Source organism: Alexandromys fortis, unplaced genomic scaffold, assembly GCF_014885135.2.
Source record: "Alexandromys fortis isolate MF-2015 unplaced genomic scaffold, M_Fortis_MF-2015_v1.1 scaffold_36, whole genome shotgun sequence".
NCBI classification, from domain to species: domain Eukaryota; kingdom Metazoa; phylum Chordata; class Mammalia; order Rodentia; family Cricetidae; genus Alexandromys; species Alexandromys fortis.
In genome coordinates, this window is record NW_026067915.1 from 7,718,482 (window position 1) to 7,742,151 (window position 23,670).

General features: G+C 44.4%; 1 protein-coding gene across 1 annotated transcript in view; it reads right to left on the bottom strand.

Annotated features, from left to right (window-relative positions):
* The window catches only part of Dock3 (dedicator of cytokinesis 3), a 367,607-nt gene that overhangs the window by 6,382 nt on the left and 337,555 nt on the right, over positions 1-23,670 (bottom strand). The window contains exons 41-51 of the mRNA XM_050139541.1: positions 19,153-19,294; positions 17,214-17,380; positions 16,998-17,084; positions 16,433-16,612; positions 15,371-15,454; positions 15,132-15,248; positions 12,429-12,550; positions 11,040-11,178; positions 10,389-10,536; positions 2,612-2,730; positions 1,556-1,643 (exon numbers count right to left, since the gene is read on the bottom strand). Coding sequence (XP_049995498.1) covers positions 1,556-1,643; positions 2,612-2,730; positions 10,389-10,536; positions 11,040-11,178; positions 12,429-12,550; positions 15,132-15,248; positions 15,371-15,454; positions 16,433-16,612; positions 16,998-17,084; positions 17,214-17,380; positions 19,153-19,294 — 1,393 coding nt within the window. The remainder of the gene's footprint in view (positions 1-1,555; positions 1,644-2,611; positions 2,731-10,388; positions 10,537-11,039; positions 11,179-12,428; positions 12,551-15,131; positions 15,249-15,370; positions 15,455-16,432; positions 16,613-16,997; positions 17,085-17,213; positions 17,381-19,152; positions 19,295-23,670) is intronic.

The following is a 23,670-nucleotide window of genomic DNA, read 5'->3' on the forward strand; positions in this document are numbered from 1 at the left end:
CTCTACAGCATTGGCCTGAGGTCCCCAGTGCACAGTCCCTGACCTGAGGGCAGCCTTGTCTTGCCCAGGTGTGACTGGAAAAAAAAAAAGAACCTACAGGTGAGAGGTAAGTTTCTAGGGGGACCTAGGAGTTAGTCTGGCCTGTGTATTACCAATGGGAAATTGCCTAATTTGTTGCCACTAAGCATTGACCTTGTGGTTTGGATATGGTAGCTCTGGGCTTGGTTTTTGTTCTGAGACACCTGTCCTTCCCCTAGACACCTAGGGTGAGCGTGCCCAGCTCTTTGCTGCAGTGTAGCTTGTGAGGCCTGAGGTTCTTCTGTGACCAGCTGATGTAGCATCCTGGTCTGACCACCAATACTGATTTGAGCTCTGAGCTGTGCGATTCTTGGCTAGTTTTGAGATTGCTCTGCATCTTAGGTGAAGAAAACCATTGTGGATTCTAGCCTTCCAGGCCAAAAAGGCCCATTGTTTTGGGGTCATAGGTACAGGAATCCAAGGAGTCACTTTTTCAGGATGTGCAGCCTTGAGGTTAGGAAGGCATCTTCAGTAGGCCTTTTGTGGTGGAGCATCTGGCACTAATGCCCACTAGGAACCAAGGTTTGGACCCAGTGTTTGAACTCCTTGGAAAGGACACAGAGTTTGTCCTTTACAACAACCACCAGGGGTACAATGACAGTGGGGACAGCAGACAGCACTTGGTAAGCAGGCGCAATGACAACAGGATGAGAGCTTTGCAGGGATATGGCCTGATGGGCTAAGGGGCAATAGCCTATTGGTGGGAAGTGAATATGTACTAAGCACAGCAGATGGAGGCGAGGAGAGAACCATGGGACCAGGTTCTGCTTGACAGACAAGCTCAGCATGGTCCCCATTTAGGTGCTGCTGTGCTAAAATTATTAACTTAGGTGTCTAGGGCTTCAGTCAAGGTTATAGAGGTTGGACACACGTTCTTACATCAGCTTGCAGAACACAGGGTAACGTGTCACATCCATGCAGGTGCAGCTCTAGGGAGAGTTTCTCAGTGGTATGGTGTAGTACAGATGGAACCAGCAGTCACTGGCCAGAGTGGCTAAACAGTGACTGGACTTCACTGAAGCACACAGAGCTTTCTCTGCACAAACTTAATTTTGGAAATTCGCTGTAGTATATATGTTCTATTCCTTTGGAGCTTTCACTGACCACAGTCCATTCTGAGCTCCAAGAAGTTTCTGAAGCCCCAGATGTACCAGCAGGCATACTAAATTCTAGGAGTTATTAGGAAGAACCTAGGAGAGTAGACGCCCACAACAGCCTGAGTTATAACAAATTACTCAAGGCAGATGGGCCTCTCTGAGGGTGGGCCCTAGAGAGAGGGAAATACAGACAGACAAACAGGATCCAGGCCAGCTGTGGTCTAAACAGTGACCTGAGAAATTGGTCAGCACTACGTCTAGGGAGACAGACATGAGCATTTTGGTTGTGGCTCAGACCTGGACAGTTGGTAACTCAGGAACAAGAGTTAGACACTCAAGATGGGACAAACATGAGAGAGCTCCTAGAGAGAGGAAAATACCTTTTTCAGCCATAGACAGATTGGGATCACTGCAGGGTTTACAGGCTCCAACTACTTGCTGGAACAGGGCCCGCTGGAAGTTTGGTGGCTGAGGGAAGGAGAAAAATATCAAAGAGTGTAAGAGCAGCCAGCTACATCTGGGAGGCAGTGTTATGGACTACAGGTGCCAGGATGTTCTAAGCTCAGATGAGGATATCAAAGCAGTAAGATAGCTCATGCTTGAGATGTGCTGAGAGCTTCACGCAGCCCTGGGAAGGCTGCTACAACAGTCCAGGTGTATTTGGATCTGAGCACTTCATGGACATTTGAGACATCACCCAGGCTGTCATGTGCAGGACATAGGTACTTTCCATTATTCAACTGTCACATATTTCTGTTTGCCAGGGAGACCACTGACAGAAAGGATTTAAAAACCCTGTCTGCTCCAGAGCACTGATAGGTCTTAATTCTCGGAAGTCCCCACCCAGATCCAGGTTAGCACTGAGGGGAGAGAAAGGCAGCACCCATACCTGGAGTCTGGCAGGTCCCATTGCTCTTCTGAGCAGCACCCATCAGATCTGCTCCCTGCCTGACAGAGGGGTGCCATTGAGAAACTCCTGGCACTTCGGGTCTAGGACAGTTACTTGGAAGTGACTTTTATGGCTCTGGATAGAAAGTCTGGGGCAAACTGCACAGGGCCAACTGTTATTTGCTGGTTCAAGCATGGTGTCTGGAAAACTAAGTGCGGAGGTCAACCCTAGCAGGACACACAGACGTCCTCCTACCTGTGTTTACTACAGCCTCCTCAGGATGCAGAAGAATGGGTCTGTGCAGGTCAGAAAGATGGCTAGAGGTTTAGGAAGCCACCCAAGCAGGTATAGTCCTGGTCGCCAGTCTACCCAAACCTACACTGGACTTCTGGCCCTCAGATTTATTGTCTTGAGGAGTCCAACAGCTTTCTTACAGAATGAGGGAGGCATGCAAGACTGTGCATGCAAAGGTTTAGCAGATGCAATGAGGGAGCCCAAGCCAACACACTTGTAGCAGAGGACAGTTAGTCAAGGCGAGGCCTGCTACCTGTCCATTCTCTAGGATGGCTGCTGGATACATGGCACTGCTTGGGCGGTCCCGATGTGCAGGCAACAGCAACATCATTTCCCGGGCATGTCGGTACTTATCTGGCAGAGAGGGAGAGCCTGTAACCAAGTGAGAACAATCACGAACAGATGACAAACCACAGATGGAGGGCTAAGTGGCCAAGCATCCTTAGGACTGGGGACCAGGGTAGGTGTCCCTTACAGCTAGGGTGAACTCAGCATAACACAGAATGAAGGAGATCTAGTGAACAGACGGTGAAGACTGAATCTGCTATCTTGGCTGAGGCACATCCATTGACAGAGGCCACCACCATACCCAGAGGCAGAAGGTAAGGAGAGTTGAGGCCTGGTGCGGGGTGCTTAGGGTGTTTGAACCTTGTATTCTCAGGAAGAAATGTGGTCTGAACATGGGCTCTTCCAGAGGACCCGGGAGTGGGCCAAGGTCAGCTTGTGATGGAGCCATCACACAGACAAGAGACACTTGGAATAACAACCACATAGTTCTGACTTGACATACTGGGTCTACACACACTTACCTTCTCCAAACACCAGTGGTTCTGTTTTCAACTGGCTTCCAACTACCCTTTTGGCAAATCCCTTCCAGAGGGTAGGTTCCCACTGCCTTGATACTGCCTACCTGTCAGACCTATTACAGCTTTACACTAGGCTAGCTGGAAGCCTTGGACCCTGTATACAGTTGGTTTGATACTTGCTGGCCCTTGAATGCTCTGGGAGAATGCTCTTGTACTCTGTAAAGATTTGTCACTCATATTGGTTTAATAAAATGCTAATTGACCAGCAGCCAAGCAGGAAGTATAGGCAGGGCAACCAGACTAGGAGAATTCTGGGAAGAGGAAAGGCAGAGATGCAGTTGTCATCCAGAAGCAGAGGAAGCAAGATGAGAATGTGTTACTGAGATAAGGTACCAAGCCACATGGCTAAACATAGATAAGAATTATGGGTTAATTTAAATTGTAAAAGCTAGTTAGTAATATGCCTGAGCAATAGGCCAAACACTTTATAATTAATATAAGCCTATGTGTGTTTATTTGGGACTGAATGGATGTGAAACCAGGTGAGTTCAGGGACATAGAACTAACCCAGAAAGCAAGGGACGTAGACCCAGGCTTTTTCCTCCCTTACTGTGTAGCCCTGGCTGTTCTGGAACTTGCTCTGTAGACCAGGCTGGCTTTGAACTCAGAGATCTGCCTGCCTCTGCCTCCCATTGTCCATCTAGACAAAGGTTCTTGAGTTGACTTATTTCATGTTATTTTCCTTTTGTTACTTTTCATGTTCTTTTTCTATGAAGCCAGTGCAGTGACTGCTGGCTGAGGTGCTATTAAAGCATTGAGGAACTTCCCCTCTGTGGTTCTTAAGAGAACTTTTTATAGAAACAGTAAGATACTGCTGGCTTTCCCGTGGTAGGGTAATAGGAACACTTCTGCAAATACACACTATTCATTGTATCAGACAACTGACTAGCCACAGTGCCTCCATGGCAGAGTCATCTCGACCTCAATGTTTCTGGCTGACTCAGCTCAGAGGAGCTGGACAGTAGATACTAGCCATGGGCTCCAGCTGAGAGGCGAGTCTGCAGATCCCAGAGGGCATCTGAGTCTGAAACCCACTGTCTCTGGGGCCTGTGGTGCTGGTACTAGAAAAAAAAGATAATCTAACAGATCAAAGCAAAACCAGGTCTTCATTCAGCTTACTGCAGGGATCCTTGAGAAGTCCAGGTGTTCATTTTAGTTCAAAAAGAACATAATACCAACAATGTAATTTTTCTGCTGTTATTTTTATAACTTTTTCTACAGCTGTTCTGAGAGAACCTCTGGGCTGGCTTTAGGACTTTTGTAACATCCTTCAATGATAAGGGAATGCATAGAGTATGGTTACTTAAAAATTTTGAATTTCTTTGTTTTGTAGCTTTACTGATATTTATGTTCTATTTTAAAATTTGTGCTTTAAGGCAATCTCAAGAAGATGGCTATGTAGAGAAAAGAAATTTTAAAAAAGCTCCAAATCACACTGATTTGTCTGTCTTCCCAGATGAGAGAGACTGTGAATGCCCCTAAGCCCTGCGGGCAACCTCTAGACATGACTATCTGCACAGGACAAAAAGAAACATCACTTGGAGATCAGCGCACCTAGAAAATTCGTCTCTTCAATGCCTATTCCACAGTAGGCACAGGCTGGAATTGCTTCCCTCAGGCCATGTCCTCTCACCTCAGAAAGCATCCATATGTGCTGGGGCTGCATGAGGAGCATCATCCTGAAGGTCTGGGGGTTCTGGTGAGGACTTACATTCAAGTTGTGGCGGCCGCTTGTGTGTTACAACAAAAGAGTAGAGTGTACTAATTTTCTTCAATTCAGCTGCCTCACTTTCCTATGCCCTAGGCAGTCAGTCCTTGGTGGGACAGAGCGGTGTTAACTTTCATGAATACATTTAAATACTATGAGGGTTTGTCTGTTCATGGAGCTTCTGAACTACTTCAGCTGCCTCCAATAATCAATCCGGAAGTTGGGTCCTAGTCTTATCAGCGTTTTGACCGGCAGGGGGAGCCATGGACTTAACAAGAATTTCAACTGTTCTTTGTTATTCTCCCTGTTCTCACAGACTTCTAGTTACAAGAACCATAGTAGAGGTTGTCAATGGGTATGTAAAAGAAGAACAATGGTCTTATGACCTAGGAGTGCAGAACGGGATTCTATTCCAGACCATATTCAAAGAAACTTTTCCCTCACTGGTAACAAGGGACATTAAAGAATGAACAGACCCCTCACTGCCTTGTTTATCAAGAGTGCATCCATTGCCACATCTACTTGAAAACATGAGACTTACCCTATGATGTTGTGCAGTCCTTGTCAAAACTATTTATCTGTAAAGCTATCCAGCTTTACAGCGTGGTGAGTGACAGCACATGCCCGTGTGTGAGTGGAGTCAGAAAAGACTTCTGGGAGCCAATTCTTTCCTTCTTCCGTGGTTCCGGGGAGTGAACTCAGGAAATGCAGGCCTATGTGACAAGTGCTTTTACCCACTGAGCCATCTCACTGGTCCCACGCAGTTTGTCTTTCCCCCACACGTTCGGCACTGCCTGACAGGCATCTGGGTGTGCAGCTAGACGGCTGGTGTAGAGACTACATGAATGGTGTAGTTTAAAGTGGCTTCCTTTATTTCTAACTGCTTCTGCCCTTGTTATTAGTTCCCTGCTTTGGGCCAAGTTCTATTTAACTATTTTGTTTATTTATACACTTACAGCCTCAGAAAGGGAAGAGGCTTTTTTCAGCCATTCAGAGTCTGTCTCTAAAACGACAATCGTCAGTGACTCCGTTCTCAACTCCATGCTCTGCTCCTCGTGAAACATCTGGTTAAGTCAGAATTCTAAGACACAACTGTTTTAAGATATCTAAGTTTTGAGAACACTGTATACTATGCCACAACAGATAACAAAGACATTAGAAAGAAATAAAGAGATAACCAGGAGAACTTTTTTCCTGTTTCACTCATTAGACAAGAGCCATGCAGTTTCTCCACTGAGCACTCAATAAAAGCTTATGAGGACCAAATCAGTTACTAGTCGCTGCGGCCCGCAGGCATCATGCAGTGAGATTCAGCTGATAGAGTAGAAGCTGACCCACCAGAGCAAATGTGTTCTGATGGAGATAAACACAGTTCTCAAGGCGCTGGGCCCGCCACCTTTTGTATATCGGCTAATTCTCACAGTGGATCTCTTGTGAAGCCATTCGTTCTCCCTTGGTACAAGATTCAGCAGAGTATGGATTATTGGGCACAATTCTTTCCCATGTAGTGTTTGGTATATTGGGTCATTCCAGCCCGCTCCCATGGAACCTCTGGTGGGAAATTCAGTCACACAGTCAATAAGCTTGGCTCCCACAGTCTAATCTCCGCTTTGTTCCCTGAGATATGTTAGAAGCCACCTCCCTGCAGCTATCTTCCATTTGGCAGGACATGCAGTCAGGAAAGGAGTCTCTCATATAGATCACATTTGGGACCTTCAAAGATAGGGATGTCCAGGCTCAGAGAACTGCCTTTGGTTTGTGTGTATGTAAGCTGGAAACTACAGAACAGGAGGACAGCAGGAGAAGAATAAAGAAACTGATGCAGAAAAGTACATAGTGGAGAGTTCATTTCGCCCTCCGATCTAAGTCCCGTATTTGCTAAGTCTTCTTCTGAACCCTGAAGGGGGCATTGAGGCTGGCACTCTGAGGTCCCTGAGAAGTCTGCTAGAAGGACAAATGATGGTGTCATGGTTAATCTTATTGTTATTGGATTTAAGGTCACCTGAGACAGGATTCTGGGTGCAGAAAGGTGTAAGTGAGGAGGGAAGACCCACTCAATGGGCCAGAGACCTAAGTTGCATAAAAATAGGGGGAAACCAGTGCTGCCTTATACACCTGCTGCAATACCTTCATACTGTGAGCCAAAATAAACCCTTCCTCGACTTGCATGCCATGTATTTAGTCATAGCAATGAGAAGAGTAACCAATACAGGCAGTAACAGCTAGCCTGAAATGTCTCTAATAGCAGCCACAGCACAGAAGAATATCAAGCAGTATCAGAGCTGGAGAGATGGCTCAGTGGTTAATAGCCTGCTGCTCTTCAGAAACACCTGAGTTTGGTGCCTAGCGCCTCTATCAGACAGCTAACCACAGTCTGTAACTACAGTCCCAGGGAATCTGACACACACATACACATAAATTTAAAAAAAGTACCAGAGTAATACTGAATTAAAATATCCATCATTTGTTTATCAATAATCATGAATCTGCAAGAATAACCAGATAAGTAAGGCTGGGAGGTGATGAAGCGTGTCTTTAAGGTCAGCCTATCTAAAGAGTGAATTTCAGTCCTGGATAGGACTACACAAAGAAATATTGTCTTGAAAAACCAAGAACAAACAAAAAATCAGAAAAAAAGAATAGCCAGAATAAGCCTTAGATATGGCTGAGCACACCTCAGAGACTTCAGGTTAAAGAATACAGCAACGCTTAGATGATATATGGAATCTGTATCTGCAGCTCTAAACAGGGCACTTACACAAGATTGGAAATACCAATGTTTAGACATACACAGCTATTTTGTGGACTTTCCTTCCTTTCTATTCCCAGAGCCATCTTTTAGTAGGCCCTTTCATAATACACAGTCCTTTCTCTGTTTGCAGCCTTCATAGATTGTGTTCCCAAAAGTTGGCCCCTCTTGTCTGAATCCCACAGTTCATGTTAGGAAAGTAATATGGGTAGCAGAATGGGCAGACTTTGGGCTGTTGCCTGGAAAGAACTGCACCCCACATTCAGCATTCACTTCTTCACTGGACCTACGGACCGTCCAACAGTGCTTTAAACTGAAATCTGTGACTGCTCTGCTGTAACCTTGCTCACTTCCCTCCACTTTACCAGTGTCTTCCCCTAGCTGGCCATTGCATCCATCAGGACACACTTCATTGGTTCTTTCTATCTTGCCTACTGTGGGCCTTACAGGTTTGTATACTTTAGAGAGAATCCTTAAGAATACTGCTTGTTCTTCTAAAGGCCCTGAGTTCAATTCCCAGCAACCACATGGTGGCTCACTGAAGAGGGATGTCCTTCTGTATATGTGTTACTTTTATTGGTTAATGAATAAAGCTGTTTATAGCAGGGCAGAATATAGCCAGGCTGGAAGAGATATATAGAGTAGGCAGAGTCAGGAAGATGCCATGTAGCTGCCAAAGGAGAGAAAGATGCCAGCCACCAGCCAGAACCCTACTAGTAGGCCACAGCTTCATGGTGATACACAGAATAATAGAAATGGGTTAATTTATGATGTAAGAATTAGCTAGAAATATGCTTAAGCTATTGGCCAAACAGTGTTGTAATTAATATAGTTTCTGTTTTATTATTCAGGTCTGGATGGCCTCCACCTACTGCTCACAGCTATCTGCAGTAAGATCTGGTGCCCTCTTGAGGAACAGACCTGGTCAGTCGTCCTCATCAACGTAGACCACGGAACCCAATATGGAAAAGTTCAACAGAACTGCCATACACGGGCTGCCCATGCATGCTTCAGCAATGCCAGGGCATAAATTTTATTTGTTTCCTTAGTGTTATAAGCTTGCGTTGTTTTTCTTTGTATATAAAATAATTAGAACAAAAAGAACCTATCCTTCTGAAGCCTAAAATCAACAGTCAGCGATGGGTTGACAGGCTCAGACCACTGTGCATGACAAATATTTCAGAGGGGAATAACTGAGTTTTCTCCTGGGTCATGTCCTTTTACTGAAGGAGAGATGCAATACTGGCTACCAAGTAGCAGCACAGCAGCAAATACTGCCAGAGCAGGATTTAAAGTCAGCTGGTGACCCAAACCCTCAAGTACGGGTGCTGAAAATACAAGCATTCTCTAACACAATGATGGATGGGGTTCCTAGGCAGGGAGACAGTTAACCCACAGCTCCTCAGCAGCCCTCTTTTAAGGCATGCAAGTATCAATGTTGGAGTCCTCTTTGACAAATGTCATCATCAGTGGCAGGTAATGCTCTCGGAGATAGGGAATTAAAAGGAGACAGATTTTTACACACTATATGGAAAATCTCTATGATGCTTATGACCATTTCCAAGTGCTGGCCTTCCTTCCATGGACAGATTAAAAATAAACAGTACTGGCCCTTCAGTACGTGATGACAATCCGCCAACTGGTTGTAAACTAAGGTTAGAGCTAAATCAGTGACAAGGGCTCCAAACTGGCCTCAAACAAAGCCAAAAGGTAAATTAACAGCAATATATGCTGTTGTTTATTCATTATTGGCCTAAAGCTAAGAAATCCAGAAGGTAAAATCGATAACAGTAAAATTAAGGTAGTTATTACATCTATCTTGGGTGTGCCCTAAATTCTAGGCTACCCAGAACAACTTTGAGCTAACCACAAGGCTAAACCAAACTCAAACATTTCCTCCTCAGTGGGTCCAAAAGGTGGAGCACTGCTTGTGCACTCTAGGCCTATGTCACTCCCACCAATAAAAACTATACAAGCAGGTCAAGCATGGACACACCTTTAACTCCAGCTTTTGGGAGGCAGAGGCAGGCAGATGGATCTCTGTGATTTTTGAGACAACCAGGTCTACATATTGACTTCCAGGCTAGCTAGGGGTATATAGTGAGAATCTATCTCAAAACAAAATCCAAAACAAAACAACATCCCACAACCAAAAAGGCTGTGGATTCTCAGTTTCTCTCTTGTCCTCACCTTGTTTTCCAATGCATTTTTTTATTTTTTATTTTTTTACTTTTCGTTCTATTAAAGATATAACTTTCTTTTTCTCTTCTTTTTCCATGTTACTTTTCTGGACAGCTACTCAATCCTAGGTACTTCTCTGACACTCTGGGCATGCCCTCTCCCAGTAAAACTACCCAAGGATTCCCACTCCTCACTGCAGCTTCTATAGATTTACAGTGCTGACCCAACCTGCTTTTTGACTTTCAGCACAGAGAGAGTAGCTTTCTCTTTCCCCTTCTGTCTCTTCCCTTCAGGCAGCTGGGGGGAACTCTAGCTTGCTTGCCTGCTATTTTCTCAAACCCCAATAAAATTGCTTTTGATTTTTAAGTCTCCTTTTAAATTCTTTTATCCATCTACAAAAGGGATTCAGTGTCCCTTGGTGACAGCAAGGCCACTCTCAAAGATATAGGCGCAGATGAAAGGAAGACAAGTGGGATTCATGAAGCTTTCTGTTCTCCTTCAACAAGCAGCATCCTGTCATCCTTACCTCGGGTACTAGAAGGGGCAGAGGTGATCATCTGGGATGGTGCTGAATGAGTGGAACTCAGGCTGGAGGAAGAAGGGCTTGCCTGGGATGAGGATAGAACAGAGACGTTGGTGACTGAGCCCTGGTACCTGGGGTTGTGATATGCAAGCTGTAAAGAAAAAAAAAATCAGCATTCTGAATGACCAGTACTGTAAAGCTGGTACAGAGAGAACTGGCTTATGCACCCATGACCTGAAGTACCCTAACCAAGTAACTGATACTGTATTCTGGACCCTGCTGGAGGCTGGAGTAATTAATGGTAAGCACTATGGACTACTCATAAAACCCACATGGAGCAAGACAGTTGTGATGGCACTATTGTGCTACACATGGAGAAGAATTTGGGACTTAGCCATCAGAACTACCAAACAGGAGACTAATTTGGCAAAGATCTTTGCCACTTTAATCTCTAATATCAGCTAGGTCTGAAGCTAGATTTCCTGCTTGTGAAATAAGGTATGGAAACTAAGACGGGGTGGTATGTAGAAAGAAGGCTGTCTGGCTAGCTATTGAAAGGTGTGTTCTGAATCCAGGAACTAGAGTCATCAGACCAGACTCCAGAAAGGTGAGTCCTCTAGCCATGCCACCCTGTTCATTCTCACAGCTCAGTACCTGCATGTGGTGGTAGAGGTCTTCAGGAGCTTCACCCATAGAGCTGTCACCCATCATCACCATGTTCCCTGCTTCACTAGATGCATGTGAGGAGAGAGACGAGGATGAATGGCGACCTGTGCCCATTAAGTTCATGGGGCTGTGAACAAGAGTAGGAGATAGGGAGGAGTCAGGTAGCAGCTAGGAAAGCATGCTAGGCAGTAGGGACAGTGGACAGATTTGTGAAACAGTGATAGCCAGCCTAAGCCAGCACTGGTTTGGAGAGTTCTATAATCAATGTTCACATCTGTATGAGGCCTGGAGGAATCCTGAGCCCCACTTTGCTACTGGCCTGGAAAGGCTTATGCTAGTACAATCTCTCCTTACAGTTAAATGGATCAGAGCCATTCAGTATGAAGGCACTAGCAGTATATCAGGAGAAATGAGAGAGAGAGAGAGATGATCAATCAGGTCAGGAATCTTACATCCTTCTTCCTATGGAATATCAGTCTGAACAGTGCTAATCTAGCACACACTATTATGAGATTTGCTCTGAGCTCAGGAGTCTTATAGGGATGAAGACACTATCAAAAGAGAGCTGTAAACTGTCTGTGGGTTTTTGCCTGTATCTATGGCTACAAGTTTCCCGATAACTTTCCTCCATCAATACCAGGAGGCCGTTTGTTCAGTTGTTTCTGTTCTCATTTGCTGAGTGGCCACTCTTTTGGGTTGCTGATCATGTTGGAAAAGAAATCTTAGTGAGAGACTCCTTGTACTGGCTTCCTTTCCTAAACCTGGCTTTCCTGTCCTAAAGGCTTTGAGCATTCCCACTTATGCCTGCTCAGCTCAGACTCTTGAATTTTGAGCAGTCATTACTTAATGCCCATACCACCAATATTATTAGCTTCCTTAAAAATAATCAACGATTTTCATTCTCTTTGGGCTCATGTCCAAAGGCACATATGAACACTACCGAGCTGGCCCTGCCCCCTTCCATGCTGGAGTCCTGTACCCTGCCTCTTACCTCTATTACAGGACTGGCTAGGTTTTCTTGTTCACATCATACATGTGTAAGTTCTTTGCCCGGATCTTGTCCCATCACTCTTCTAACGTGGACTCTTTACTGCCTAGCAAACCTTTGTCTGTCCTTCACGACTTATCCCAATCTCCCCTCCCCTGTGTACTCAGAATACTATGTGTGTGCTTCTGTTACATAGGACAGTGATTAATTAGATGCAGGTGAAATGCCACTGACTGACCAGTGTAGGAGCTGCTTGAGGCAAGGCTGGGGCCTAGGGGATAAAAGGGCATGTGAGCACACACAAGTACTCTCTGCAGGTCTTTTTCTCTCATGTTTATCCTCCAGACCTATCTCTCTGGAGGAAACCTTCCACAGCCCTAATGCCATACCTGTGCCTGTGGGTCATCTTGATGTTCTCAGGGCTCATGGGGCTATGGGATGCCAGAACATTTCCCCGTGGGGTGCTGGTGCCTGAACATGCAGGACTTAGCTTATCCAAACCTGGAAACTCCTGTTGAGAAATGAATACTTGTTCATAGAGAGCAACGAACAGACAAGGGGTAGGAGAGATGAGTTGACGGTAAAAATGTGAAACAAATGAACAAACAAAAACCAGAACCATGTGATATACTTCTGTTTTTTTTCTAGACAATCACATCTTCATTACTAAATACTCCTGCAAGCATACTGGAACCTAGACCAGATGCTATGGAGTCCCGGGTAAAATTCCATTGAGAGACATCGGGAATAGGCTGAAGTGAATCTGAGTTCACAGGAGAGTGTTAACAGGCTTCCTGACTTCACAGTAAGCAGAACAGAGACTGGGAAGGAGGAGAGGAAGACTTATTGGCTGTCAGTCAGTGAAAACTCTAACATAAGAACTGGTGCTGGGTTTTATTGGATCGCTGAATGGCTCAGCTCTTAGTGACCTGAGTTAAGTTGCCTGTGACACAGCCTCTAGGGAAATAGGAAACAATGTCCTGATGTAAGTAATTGAAAACAGCAGTTCTACCTTTAGCATAATTAAATTCTTACTAAGTATGTAGACTTCTTAGCAGAAACTACTAATCTAATTTCCCACTGGGTGATAGAAAGCATACTGATCTTTGTCTCTGTGACAATGAGGAAATTTTGTTGTTGCTTTTATTTTTTTGAGATAGGGTTTCTCTGTGTAGCCTTGGCTGTCTGAGAACTCACTATGTAGACCAGGCTGGTCTCAAACTCAGAGATCTGCCTGCCTCTGCCTCTGCCTCTCAACTGCTGGGATTAAAGGTGTGCACTACCACTACCCTACAACAATGAGGGATTTTTAGAGCATAACTTTATTCAGGTTTTCTCAAGATCTTTCTAATATATGATGGACAAAAACTCTTGTCTACAGAACATGTTTCTGAGCTAGACTTAAAGTGGCAGGCACATTTTCCAGGTTCTTCTTCCCAAGCAGGTATCATGTTACAGTGTGTTTCTGCAATGTGCACAATAGGGGCCTTCAAGTCTATGGGCAAGCACTTGGTGCTTTTGTTGCAGTGATCTGACTGCAGAGATGTGGCAGGAAACCCCCTGGTGCCAGGCTCTACACTGTCTGGGCTACGAGATGGGATGGGAACTCTGCATAGAGCAGAGACCACCTATGCTAATGAGGTGGAATCCCCATCAGATTCAGTGATGCTACTCAAGTTCTATACTAGCCAGTGATCTTAGTTTTAAAGGAAAAATATTTATGTTCTACATAAATTCCATGGAAGGCCATGGGGGAACCCTACCAAGAAGCAGAAATTTTGTAAGCTATAGAAATTTCTCTGCAAAGTGGGCCAGTCTCTAAAACTGTAATGAGCGGCTTTTTCTGTTTTGCTTTTTATGCTGTCCACTTTTTTTGTTTTTCGAGACAGGGTTTCTCTGGTAGACTGGGCTTAGCCTTGAACTCACAGAGATCCACCTGCTTCTGCCTCCCAAGTGATGGGATTAAAGGCGTGCGCCACCACCCCATGCTGTCCACTCTTGCAATGAATTGGCTGAGGCCTGCACTGGGAATCTGGAGAGTCTAGGAGAACTACAACCTGTAGCACACAAGAACAAAGCAGGCCAGTTCCAAGTGGGACAGCTCACTGAGTCCTGCCTTTATGTCCTCTCTAAAGAGGAAACTTCTCTATGACAGCTATATTTCTTTGTTTCCCTAATACTTATACCTGGTGGCCCTCAGTAAAATGAGAAGAGAGCCTCACAGGTAGCTTGGTGGGTATTTTGGCTCATGGCCACTGAGGTCTGGGAGCCAAGACATTTAACAGAAAGTTAGCAATAATTTTAGAGTCAGCCTTGTGGTTAAAATTGGATGAGGGTATGTGATGTGAATAGGGGTCTGGGCACTCAGTGCTGCCTGAATCTCATCTCCAACCAGCCATCATTCTATGCCAAGGAAAACTGATCCTGGAATACAGGTCCTGCCCGTGTGCATTAGTTCTTGGGCCAAATCTGCTATGGAAGGTGAAGAGCCAGGTCAAACTTAAGTAGATAATCTGGGGACTGGTATGATACCTGCGACCTTTAACAGAAGCCAGAATGAAAGTACTTGGTGCCAAATACTTTCTTAGATGTGATCCTGGATCATAAGACATTACAAAAGAAATTGAGAAGGGAAAAATAAAGTTAGAGGGGAAGAAAAGGCAAGAAGGAGGGAAGGTGGACAGGGAGAAGGAATGAGAGAAAGGGGGAAGAAAATGGGTAAGGAGAGAAAAGAACAGAGATGACAAGAGGGCCAGTTCAGGCCCTACATTTATTCTTGAGGTCCTTGGCAAGAAAAATATCTCCAAAGAAATTCCTGCCTATGAGCCCTTTCTGCATGTGGAAAGCTCTAGTAGCACAGAGGCTAGAAAAATGTTCTTTGCCGTGAGTCTGACTCTTTCTCTGGGAGTGAGTGAACCAATGAGAAGATATTGAGCACCTGGCTTTGGATATAGTACCCACCACCCCCACCTCCCACCCCCTTGTGACAGGAATAGCTTCTCCCCACTTCCTTCCTACTTTTTTTTTGACTGTGGTATAGGTGTAGAGAAAGTGAAAGTCGGTTCTAGTGGGCAGGCATGGGATCAGCTTACGTGGTACAGACTGGCCCTCATCATCTGGAACTGATCAATCAGCTTCTTATGCAGAGGCCGCATTTCTGGATGCACAAACTTCTCGTGGACTGCCAGCCCAACTCCAAGAACGTGGACCTATGAGAATTGTCAAATAAGGCCTCTATGTTTAGCAGGAAGCAACCTCTGAGAACTGTGTCATTTTGTAGTATGTAACTTTCCCCACTGTTTTTGGACATTCTAAGTCCTACAAGCCATACCTGTTCCTGCATTAGCTCTTTGAGCTGGGCAATCTTCTCAGCATCTCCTGGGTGCTTGGAGATGTAATCCTTATCGAAGAAGGCCTGTAAAAAGAAAGTTCAGGTAATAAAAACCCGTCCTAGCCTTAGATGGAGCCCTTAAAAGGCAGCCAGGTTGCTTCCTCATAGGTGTTCTTCAGCAACTCCAGCTTGACCTGGTTAAACACCTAACAGTCAGGAATTGTGTATTTTCTGTGCCTGGAAAAGACTAGAGGTGGCCTAATCTGAGGCTGGATGCTAGCTCTGGTTTCTCACAAAGCTTGGATGGCATGACTATGCCGGGCAGAGCTGGTATCCTGGGCCTGTGCACCTGTGGTGGTATTTTATTTGCATTTTAATAAGTAAAGCTTGCCTGAAGATCAGAGAGTAAAACAGTCACACTGATCAGCTGTACAGACCAGACATTGGTGGCACACACCTTTAATCCTAGTAGCTGCACTAGTTCGCCATAGAAACCGGGTGGTAGTGATGCACGCCTTTAATTCCAGCAGTAGAGAGGAATATAAGCTGGGGTGAGATAGGAACTCATTTCTGATCTTCAGGTTGAAGCTCAATATCTGTCTCTGGGTTTTTATTATTCGTGCTATGTGCACCAGTTTCTTAGGTAGCCTGTCTCCATGAAAGACTGGGTTTCTTTTTTTTTTTTCCTTTAGTTTTTCAAGACAGGGTTTCTCTGTAGCTTTTGGAGACTGTCCCGAAACTAGCTCTTGTAGACCAGGCTAGCCTTGAACTCATAGAGATCTGCCTGCCTCTGCCTCCCAAGTGCTGGGATTAAAGGTGTGTGCCACCATTGCTCAGCAAGACTGGGTTTCTTAAGGACCCCGGAAGCTACTTTATAATCAGATGAGTTATCCATCTGACAGAGACTGTGGTGGGGGGAGCCAGAGATATGCGCTACAGAAATACAACTTTGATCTCAGAACCACCTCGTCCAGAAGAGGGTATAACTTTGGGGAGAGGAGCCTGTGAACTGTATTCTTAGCCAGGCTGACTGGCTAAGTTTGGTCAAGGCCTCCATCTTACCTCCTGGTAGCGTGCAATGCCTCCATTGACAGCTGCATCAATGACACCATTCAGGCACATGCTGAGCAGATTGATGTTGCCATGCACTTGTTTGTGTTGATACTGGCTGATCAGAGCTCGCAGCTCTTGATTCTTATTCTCGACTACTTGGATGGCATTCTCCAGAGGACTCACCTCCACCTGTGGGCACACACACAGAGTCCTCTCAGGCATGAGAACTGCTCCTCATACCCTGAGAACAGAGCAATGATAACCTGTGATGCCAATCCTCCTTCCTGTGGACAGAAGACATCGAGGGTTAGTTCTGCAGTCATGGATTTCTGGCTTCTAGAATATCAGAATTTATTTACTTATTTTTTCATTTGTAAACCGAAAAATACCTGATATTTAGGAGTGTCCTGTGGTCTAGATGAGAAGCTATCAAAGCTTCTGGCATAGGATTGGCCTTAGGAAACTGAGGTCAGGTAGATGCTAAATTTGTTCTTTCTTTAGTCCTTAGAGAACGCTCCCTGGAGATGGGCTGAGGAGTAGCAAGAAAGTTTAAGCCTTCTGAGGCATAACTTACCAGTTCCCTCCTTTCCACTTCAAACCACCGAGAAATGCCAGGCAGGCTGTGGGTCAGTGTCAGTGTGGTGCGCTCAATCCACAGGCTCTGCAGGGAGGGCACAAACAAGGGCACAGAGTTAGCCCTGATGGGAGGGTGCAAAGGCGATCGTTCCTGAGAAGCAGGGCTTGCCCCAGATTTGCTATGTGCACTGCATCCACTTCCTTTACTGTTTACCTTGAATTCATTCTCTTTGTCCTTGGGGCCTTTGTGGAAAGGTCTGTCATACCGGAATTTCCTTACATTGTTGACACGGTAAAAGCTCTTGACACGATCAGGTACTCTATCCATGTGTAGAACATCCACATAATCTGGAATAGGTGTCACTGCATAGATCTGTAAATCTGGACATGAAGTGAAGGAGAAATCTAGACTTGGCAGAGAAAATGACTGAAGTGGCAGCCTCTTGTCCTCTCTGTGATGAAGTGCACGCTGCCTTTGTTCCTTCCTGGAAGTTGTGGTGGAGGCAGCAGGATCCATCAGACCTAAGCAGATAGACAGACCTCCCTCCCTACCCCTTCCCTCCTGCTACAACAGAGAATGTCATGAGCATTCAGCCAAGGTGAGGTAGCAAGTGTCCTGCACTGCCCCTTTAAGAGAGTGATTAAACAAGCAGGATGTGCAATATCCACACCACAGAAATAAGTATCTGGGTCTGCCCATAGTATCTAAATGGATTTTATATAAAACAGTCTTTTTGTTTCCTTTATTTTTGTTTTTTTTTCAGTTCTTTCCCTTTCTTTCTTTCATTTATTTATTTATTTATTCATTAATTTTTTTGTGGCATTAGGGCTTATGACCAAGGCTTTGGGATGGGAATGATAAGCTTATCCAATGGACTGTATCTCTAGTCCCTTTTGCATTCTGACCCCGGGTCTCACTAAACTACCCAGGTTAACGTTAAATTCACCCTGTAGTTTTGACATGTCTTAAACTTGGTATCTTACTGGGATTACGGGCATATGTCAACAGGCCCAGTCAAAACAACCTTTCAATTAAAATTCTGCCTGAGGTCTTTGTGAAGAGAACATGAATGGGTGTCTACTTGCCGTTTACTCTCTGGAACAAGTCTGCCTCATGATAACGAGCATATAACTTCCAACAAATCTGTGTAAAGTGGGCAGTGAGGGGCGGACCAGTGTTTGCACTGAAACTTCTTTTTTTTTTTTTGAATTTTTTTTATTTTATTGAGAATAAGAAAAAAAAAGTATCCGCCTCCTCCCAGCCTCCCATTTCCCTCCCCCCCCCCCCCCCCCCCCCCCCCCCCCCCCCCCCCCCCCCCCCCCCCCCCCCCCCCCCCCCCCCCCCCCCCCCTATCCAAAGAGCAGTCATGGTTCCCTGCCCTGTGGAAAGTCCAAGGTCCTCCCCCCTCCGTCCATGTCTAGGAAGGTGAACATCCAAACTGGCTAGGCTCCCATCAAGCCAGAACATGAAGTAGGATCAAAACCCCTTGCCATTGACCTTGGCTTCTCATCAGTCCTCATTGTTCGCCATGATCAGAGAGTCCGGTTTTATCCCATGCTGTTTCAGTCACAGTCCAGCTGGCTTTGGTGAGCTCCCAATAGATCAGCCCCACTGTCTCAGTGGGTGGGTGCACCCCCCGTGGTCCTGACATCCTTGCGCACTGAAACTTCTAAATGCCATCAAGTCATAGGCATTCTTTACTTCCCTCTCCTCCATGGCACTCTGCTACGGGCAACTTAACAAAGACAAGGGACAAAAACTGCACAGGAAAGTAGAGCAGGTTGCATCATAGGTGGTAAGCCCATGCCAAGAGCCCTGTTGGGACCATAATCGCCTTATTCAGTGATTGGCCCGGCCCTGTAGAGTTCAGGGTAGAGACTAAACTCATGAGGGTAACTAGCCTGACAATCAGTCCCTGAAGTTCAGCTTATAACTTATGAGGCCATCCATGGTTAATGGCATGCGACTGCTTCTTAGGAGGACTGAGTGTCTTGCTAAATGTGGGTTTAATGGTAAAGCTACACCTAGATTTGGGATGACAGGTAACCTAAATAAAAATAGAAGGCCAGCCACAAGGTAGAAGAATGGTTGGTGGTGGGACTTACATCTCAGGATCCCGGCCTTTCCCACTCTACCAAGTTTCAAAAGATACACTGAGCATCACACTGTAGGATGGCATCATCAGGATGGTTAGGGTGCTGCATAGCAACGGCCTGTGGGAACTCACTGAGCATCCTCTGCTGGAAGGCTTCCAGCCTCTCGTAGTCATGACCACGGCACACATATTCTTTGTTCTGCCAAAAACATGAAAGTACATTCTATGCCTTGCATGTGCCTGACTCCATTTCTACATAGCAGCAGTTTTCATGCATAAATATACCCTAGGAACCTCCTTTGTTCCTACGGACAGGTACAGGGTACAGTACTCAGTCCCTGTCTTAAGAGAAATTACAGTTGAGAGGAGATGGTTGTTCTGTGGTGTTGCAGTCCTAGGGAGAATGTAAAGGCAGGCATTCAGGAACTTGGGGGAAGGAGGGATACTCTACTTGGGAAAGGTAAAAATTTTTAAAAGCCCTGAAAGGCCCACTTGGTTGGTCTGCTATACAAGAGTGGGAACAAGCAAACTGCATATGGTAACAACCAAACTACGAGAAAGCATAGATTGAAATAATGTATGTTTGTAGAACTGGTGAGAAGGTAGCAAGTGTGTGTTAAAAAGTGAATGCCGTGAGTGCTGAAAATTTTAAATTGGGAGTGATCATGTGTAGCTAAACATTGTACTATTGATATCTATTACTTATTAAACTTGACAAATCCTTTTCGCAGCAAATTTCTTTGCAAACATGTCAGCAGAAAAAAATTGTATCATTCTCTCTATAAGTAGAACAAATGCCAATCTTTCTCTCATTCCTTACCTTTCTTAGTCTCAATATACAGTCCAGATTAGCCTTGAACTATAGGTGATCCTCCTGCCCCAGCCTCCTGAATTCTGGGGTTACAGACATGCACACATTTGGTTGGGTTAGGTCTTAGTTTTTCTCTTTATGGGCTAAAGTTTCCTTGTAAACAAGACACTCTTAACTCCTATTGCTCTATATACCTCACAGCTGGTCATGTATGAATAGCCAGAAGCCCCAATCAAATCTACTAGGAGGAGGGCTGGAAAGATGGTCCAAAGGTTTAAGAGCTCTTGCTGCACAACCACGAGGAACAGAGCTCAGATCCTAGTGATGGGGAACTTTTGCCAATCACATTTTATTTAGGGTGTGTCCCCCTGGGCCACAGAAAAGCAGATAAAACATCCAGGTGTGTTTGCCTCTTTTTCTTTTGTTTTCTGTGCTCCTGGATGGCTGGAACCCTGGGTTTGTAAGTTTTTTCTTCTGTTTATTAAAAGCTGAATCTATTATATTAAAAAAGGGGAATTAATTGGTGATGGAATATTGGTATTTGTGAGTTATTGTTTTTAGAAAATTATATTGGTATTGATTCTTGTATATTGATATAAAAGTTAAAGTATATTAAATATTGTATGTGAGTATGCTTCTACCTCTGTTTAAAACATTTGTTATGTATTAATATATATATACATTGTATTGATATATATACATCTATTTACCATATTACAGTGTACATTTCTACCTCTGATATTATTTATGTAATAATATACACTGTTTACATTTGAAGGTCATTGTCCTCATTTATTGCACAGTTGTTTATTCTCTTAGTCTTCAAGTTAGATAGGTATTGAAAATTACATTATTTATATGTTTGTCATATTTATATTTAGGCTAATAAGTTCTTTAGATACATAGAGAATATATATAATATAGATAGTATAATCTTCAACCTCTTTGAAGAGCTATAAAAAATGGCCTCTAACCTAGAGTTCCGTGCTAATGAGACACGATCACTCCTGGCAACACTGCTCTACTCCCGAGAGAACGTTGAGCACCAAAGACACCCCACTTGGAGCTTGTCTTCTTCTTGACAGAACTGGCCTTTGGGCAAAAAAAANCTGGATAAGCAGTATACACACACACACACACACACCCCACTTGGAGCTTGTCTTCTTCTTGACAGAACTGGCCTTGGGCAAAAAAAAAAAAAAAAAAACAAAAAAAACAAAAAAAAAAACCCATATCTCCACTACTGACAGAGATACAGAGTATCCATAAATGGGTAAAAACAGGATTGTCTTATCTTGCCAAGACAGGGTAAGATAGTTCTAAAAGGTTCCTTGCCTTTAAAAATGGTGTGTCAGTTATGTTAGGCCTTAGCCGATGTTGGGTGCCTCAACATTGCAAATGAGACTTTGGGTGATTGCCAGGTAGTCAGTTGTCTCGTCATTTGTTGCACATTTTGGATATCTCTCGTTTGTTAAGTATTATTAATTCCCTTCTCAGATCTTTGATGGAGTTAAAGATTAGATAATTGTAGTTACCCTTTACATTATTTAGACTCCTTGAAATAAAATGCTTAGTAAAACTTTTATTATGTTTCTTGCTTAATATTGTTTGTTGTTTGTAATTTTATATTTGGTATTTGCTCCTATTTTATATAGTTGTATTGGGTTTGGTTTGATCTTGTTTAGACAAAGGGGGAGATGATGGGGAACTTCAGCCAATCACATTCTGTTTAGGGTGTGTCCCCCTGGGGCCACAGGAAAACAGATAAAACATCCAGGTGCGCTTGCCTCTTCCTCTTTTGTTCCCTGCACTCCTAGACGGCTGGAACCCAGGGTTTGTAAGTTTCCTTTCTTCTGTTTATTAAAACCTGAATCTATTATATTAAACTGGTCTGGTTAATTCTAAATACCGATCGACCATGCCCCTTCATCCTAGCACTAATGTAACATTTGGGTGTCCCAAACATAGCTGTAACCGCAGCTCTGAGGTAAGCAGAGACAGGGTAACTACTGGGGTTTGTTGTCTTCCAGCCTAGTGGAAAACATGTAAGACCCAGGTTCAGGAGAGATCCTACCCCAAAGGAATAGGGAAAGAGGGATTGAGGAGGACACCTGAAATACCTTTTTGGCCTCTATGTGTGTGCACGCATACCAACACACTTACACAGATGCAGATACACAAATAAAAATTTAAAAACCTACGAGTCACACTGCCCACCTAGCTGGCTCACCAGGCCATTTCAGCAAGTCACATCTGACCTCAGGATCCCTTTTTGACATGTCTTTGTGAAAAGGGGAGAGTTTTAAGGGGAGGTAAAGAAGAAAAGAAAGAGAGACAGAAGAAGGGGCACAGCATCCTAAGGACAGCTATACACTTTGTGGGGCAGAGCTGATCACAGGTAAGGCTTTGGAGGACCTCAACCTATCTTATTCTTATCTCGAGTAAGACTGAGTTACATATGTGGGTGAATCAGAATGGAAAACTATTACCAGTAAAGACTCCAAAGACTGCAGAGCTCAAGTCCTTATATAAAGGTATAACTTCATATATAAAAGCAGAACATATTTTCCTGTATACTTCACATCATCTTTAGGGTACTTAAAATACCAGGATGTAAGTTTTTTTTTTTTTTTTTTTTTTTGGTTTTTTGAGACAGGGATTCTCTGTAGCTCTTGTAGACCAGGCTGGCCTCGAACTCACAGAGATCTGCCTGCCTCTGCCTCCCAAGTGCTGGGATTAAAGGCGTGTACTACCACCACCTGGCCTCAGGATATAAGTTCTATAAAACTGCTGTTTTACTGTATTATTTAGGGAATCACAACATGGAAAAACAAGTTTGTATACATTTGGTACAGGTGACATCCTCCCCCCCCCCCCCCAAGTATGTTCTGTCCTTGGTTGGTTGAATCTGCAGAAGTGGAACCCATGGATATAGAGACTACATCTTTAAAGCACTGGCTTTGTCAACATCCATTAACATACACATAATCCCCACAAGGACCTGTTCATAAATCAAGTGAAGAGAAACAGGAATTCTCCTAAGAAAGGAGGACTGGATGTTGTCCTTTCTCCTTGAAGATTAGTAGATAATCAAAATTGCGAGGTGGGGGAGGCAGACAACCCAGAGAAACCAAGCTAAGTGAGCTGAAGGGGTGGTGAGGAGTAGCTAAACCTTAGGGGAAGGACCAGGAAGAGGAAGGTGCTGACCTTGAGGCTAGCTGTTGGTTTCTGTCACTTGTACACAAATGCAAGCATCCCAACAAAAAGATCTAGCTGCCACTACTTTGCACTGTGTCATCTATTTCCACTTGTCACTGAACTGAGCAGTTTAAGGAAGGGAAGATAAGAGGTTAAGCCAGGGAAATTTGTATGCTTCAACCAGCTAACAGGTACTACTCTCTATAAGCAGGAGGAATGGGCTGACAAGTGTTACTTCCTAACATTCTTTGTTTTTCTCCCATTACTGCAGACCTTTGCAGCCACAGTGAAGAGCCAGACTCTTCACTGTGCGCCAGTAAGAGTCCAAACAAGCTAAGAATCTGAGACATTGTATGTTCTGTGACATGTACATGAGGAGGTGAAAGTGAGCCTAAACCTGATAGGGTATTCTTGCTTGGGAGACAGAAACATGAGACAACAGATATTGTTTATTGCCTGCCTCTGCTTCCCGAGTGCTAGGACTAAAGATGTGTGCCACCACTGCCCGGCTCCTTTCACCTCTTTTATTGACCTGTAGTTCAACTATTATTTTTTTCTGTTTTTGG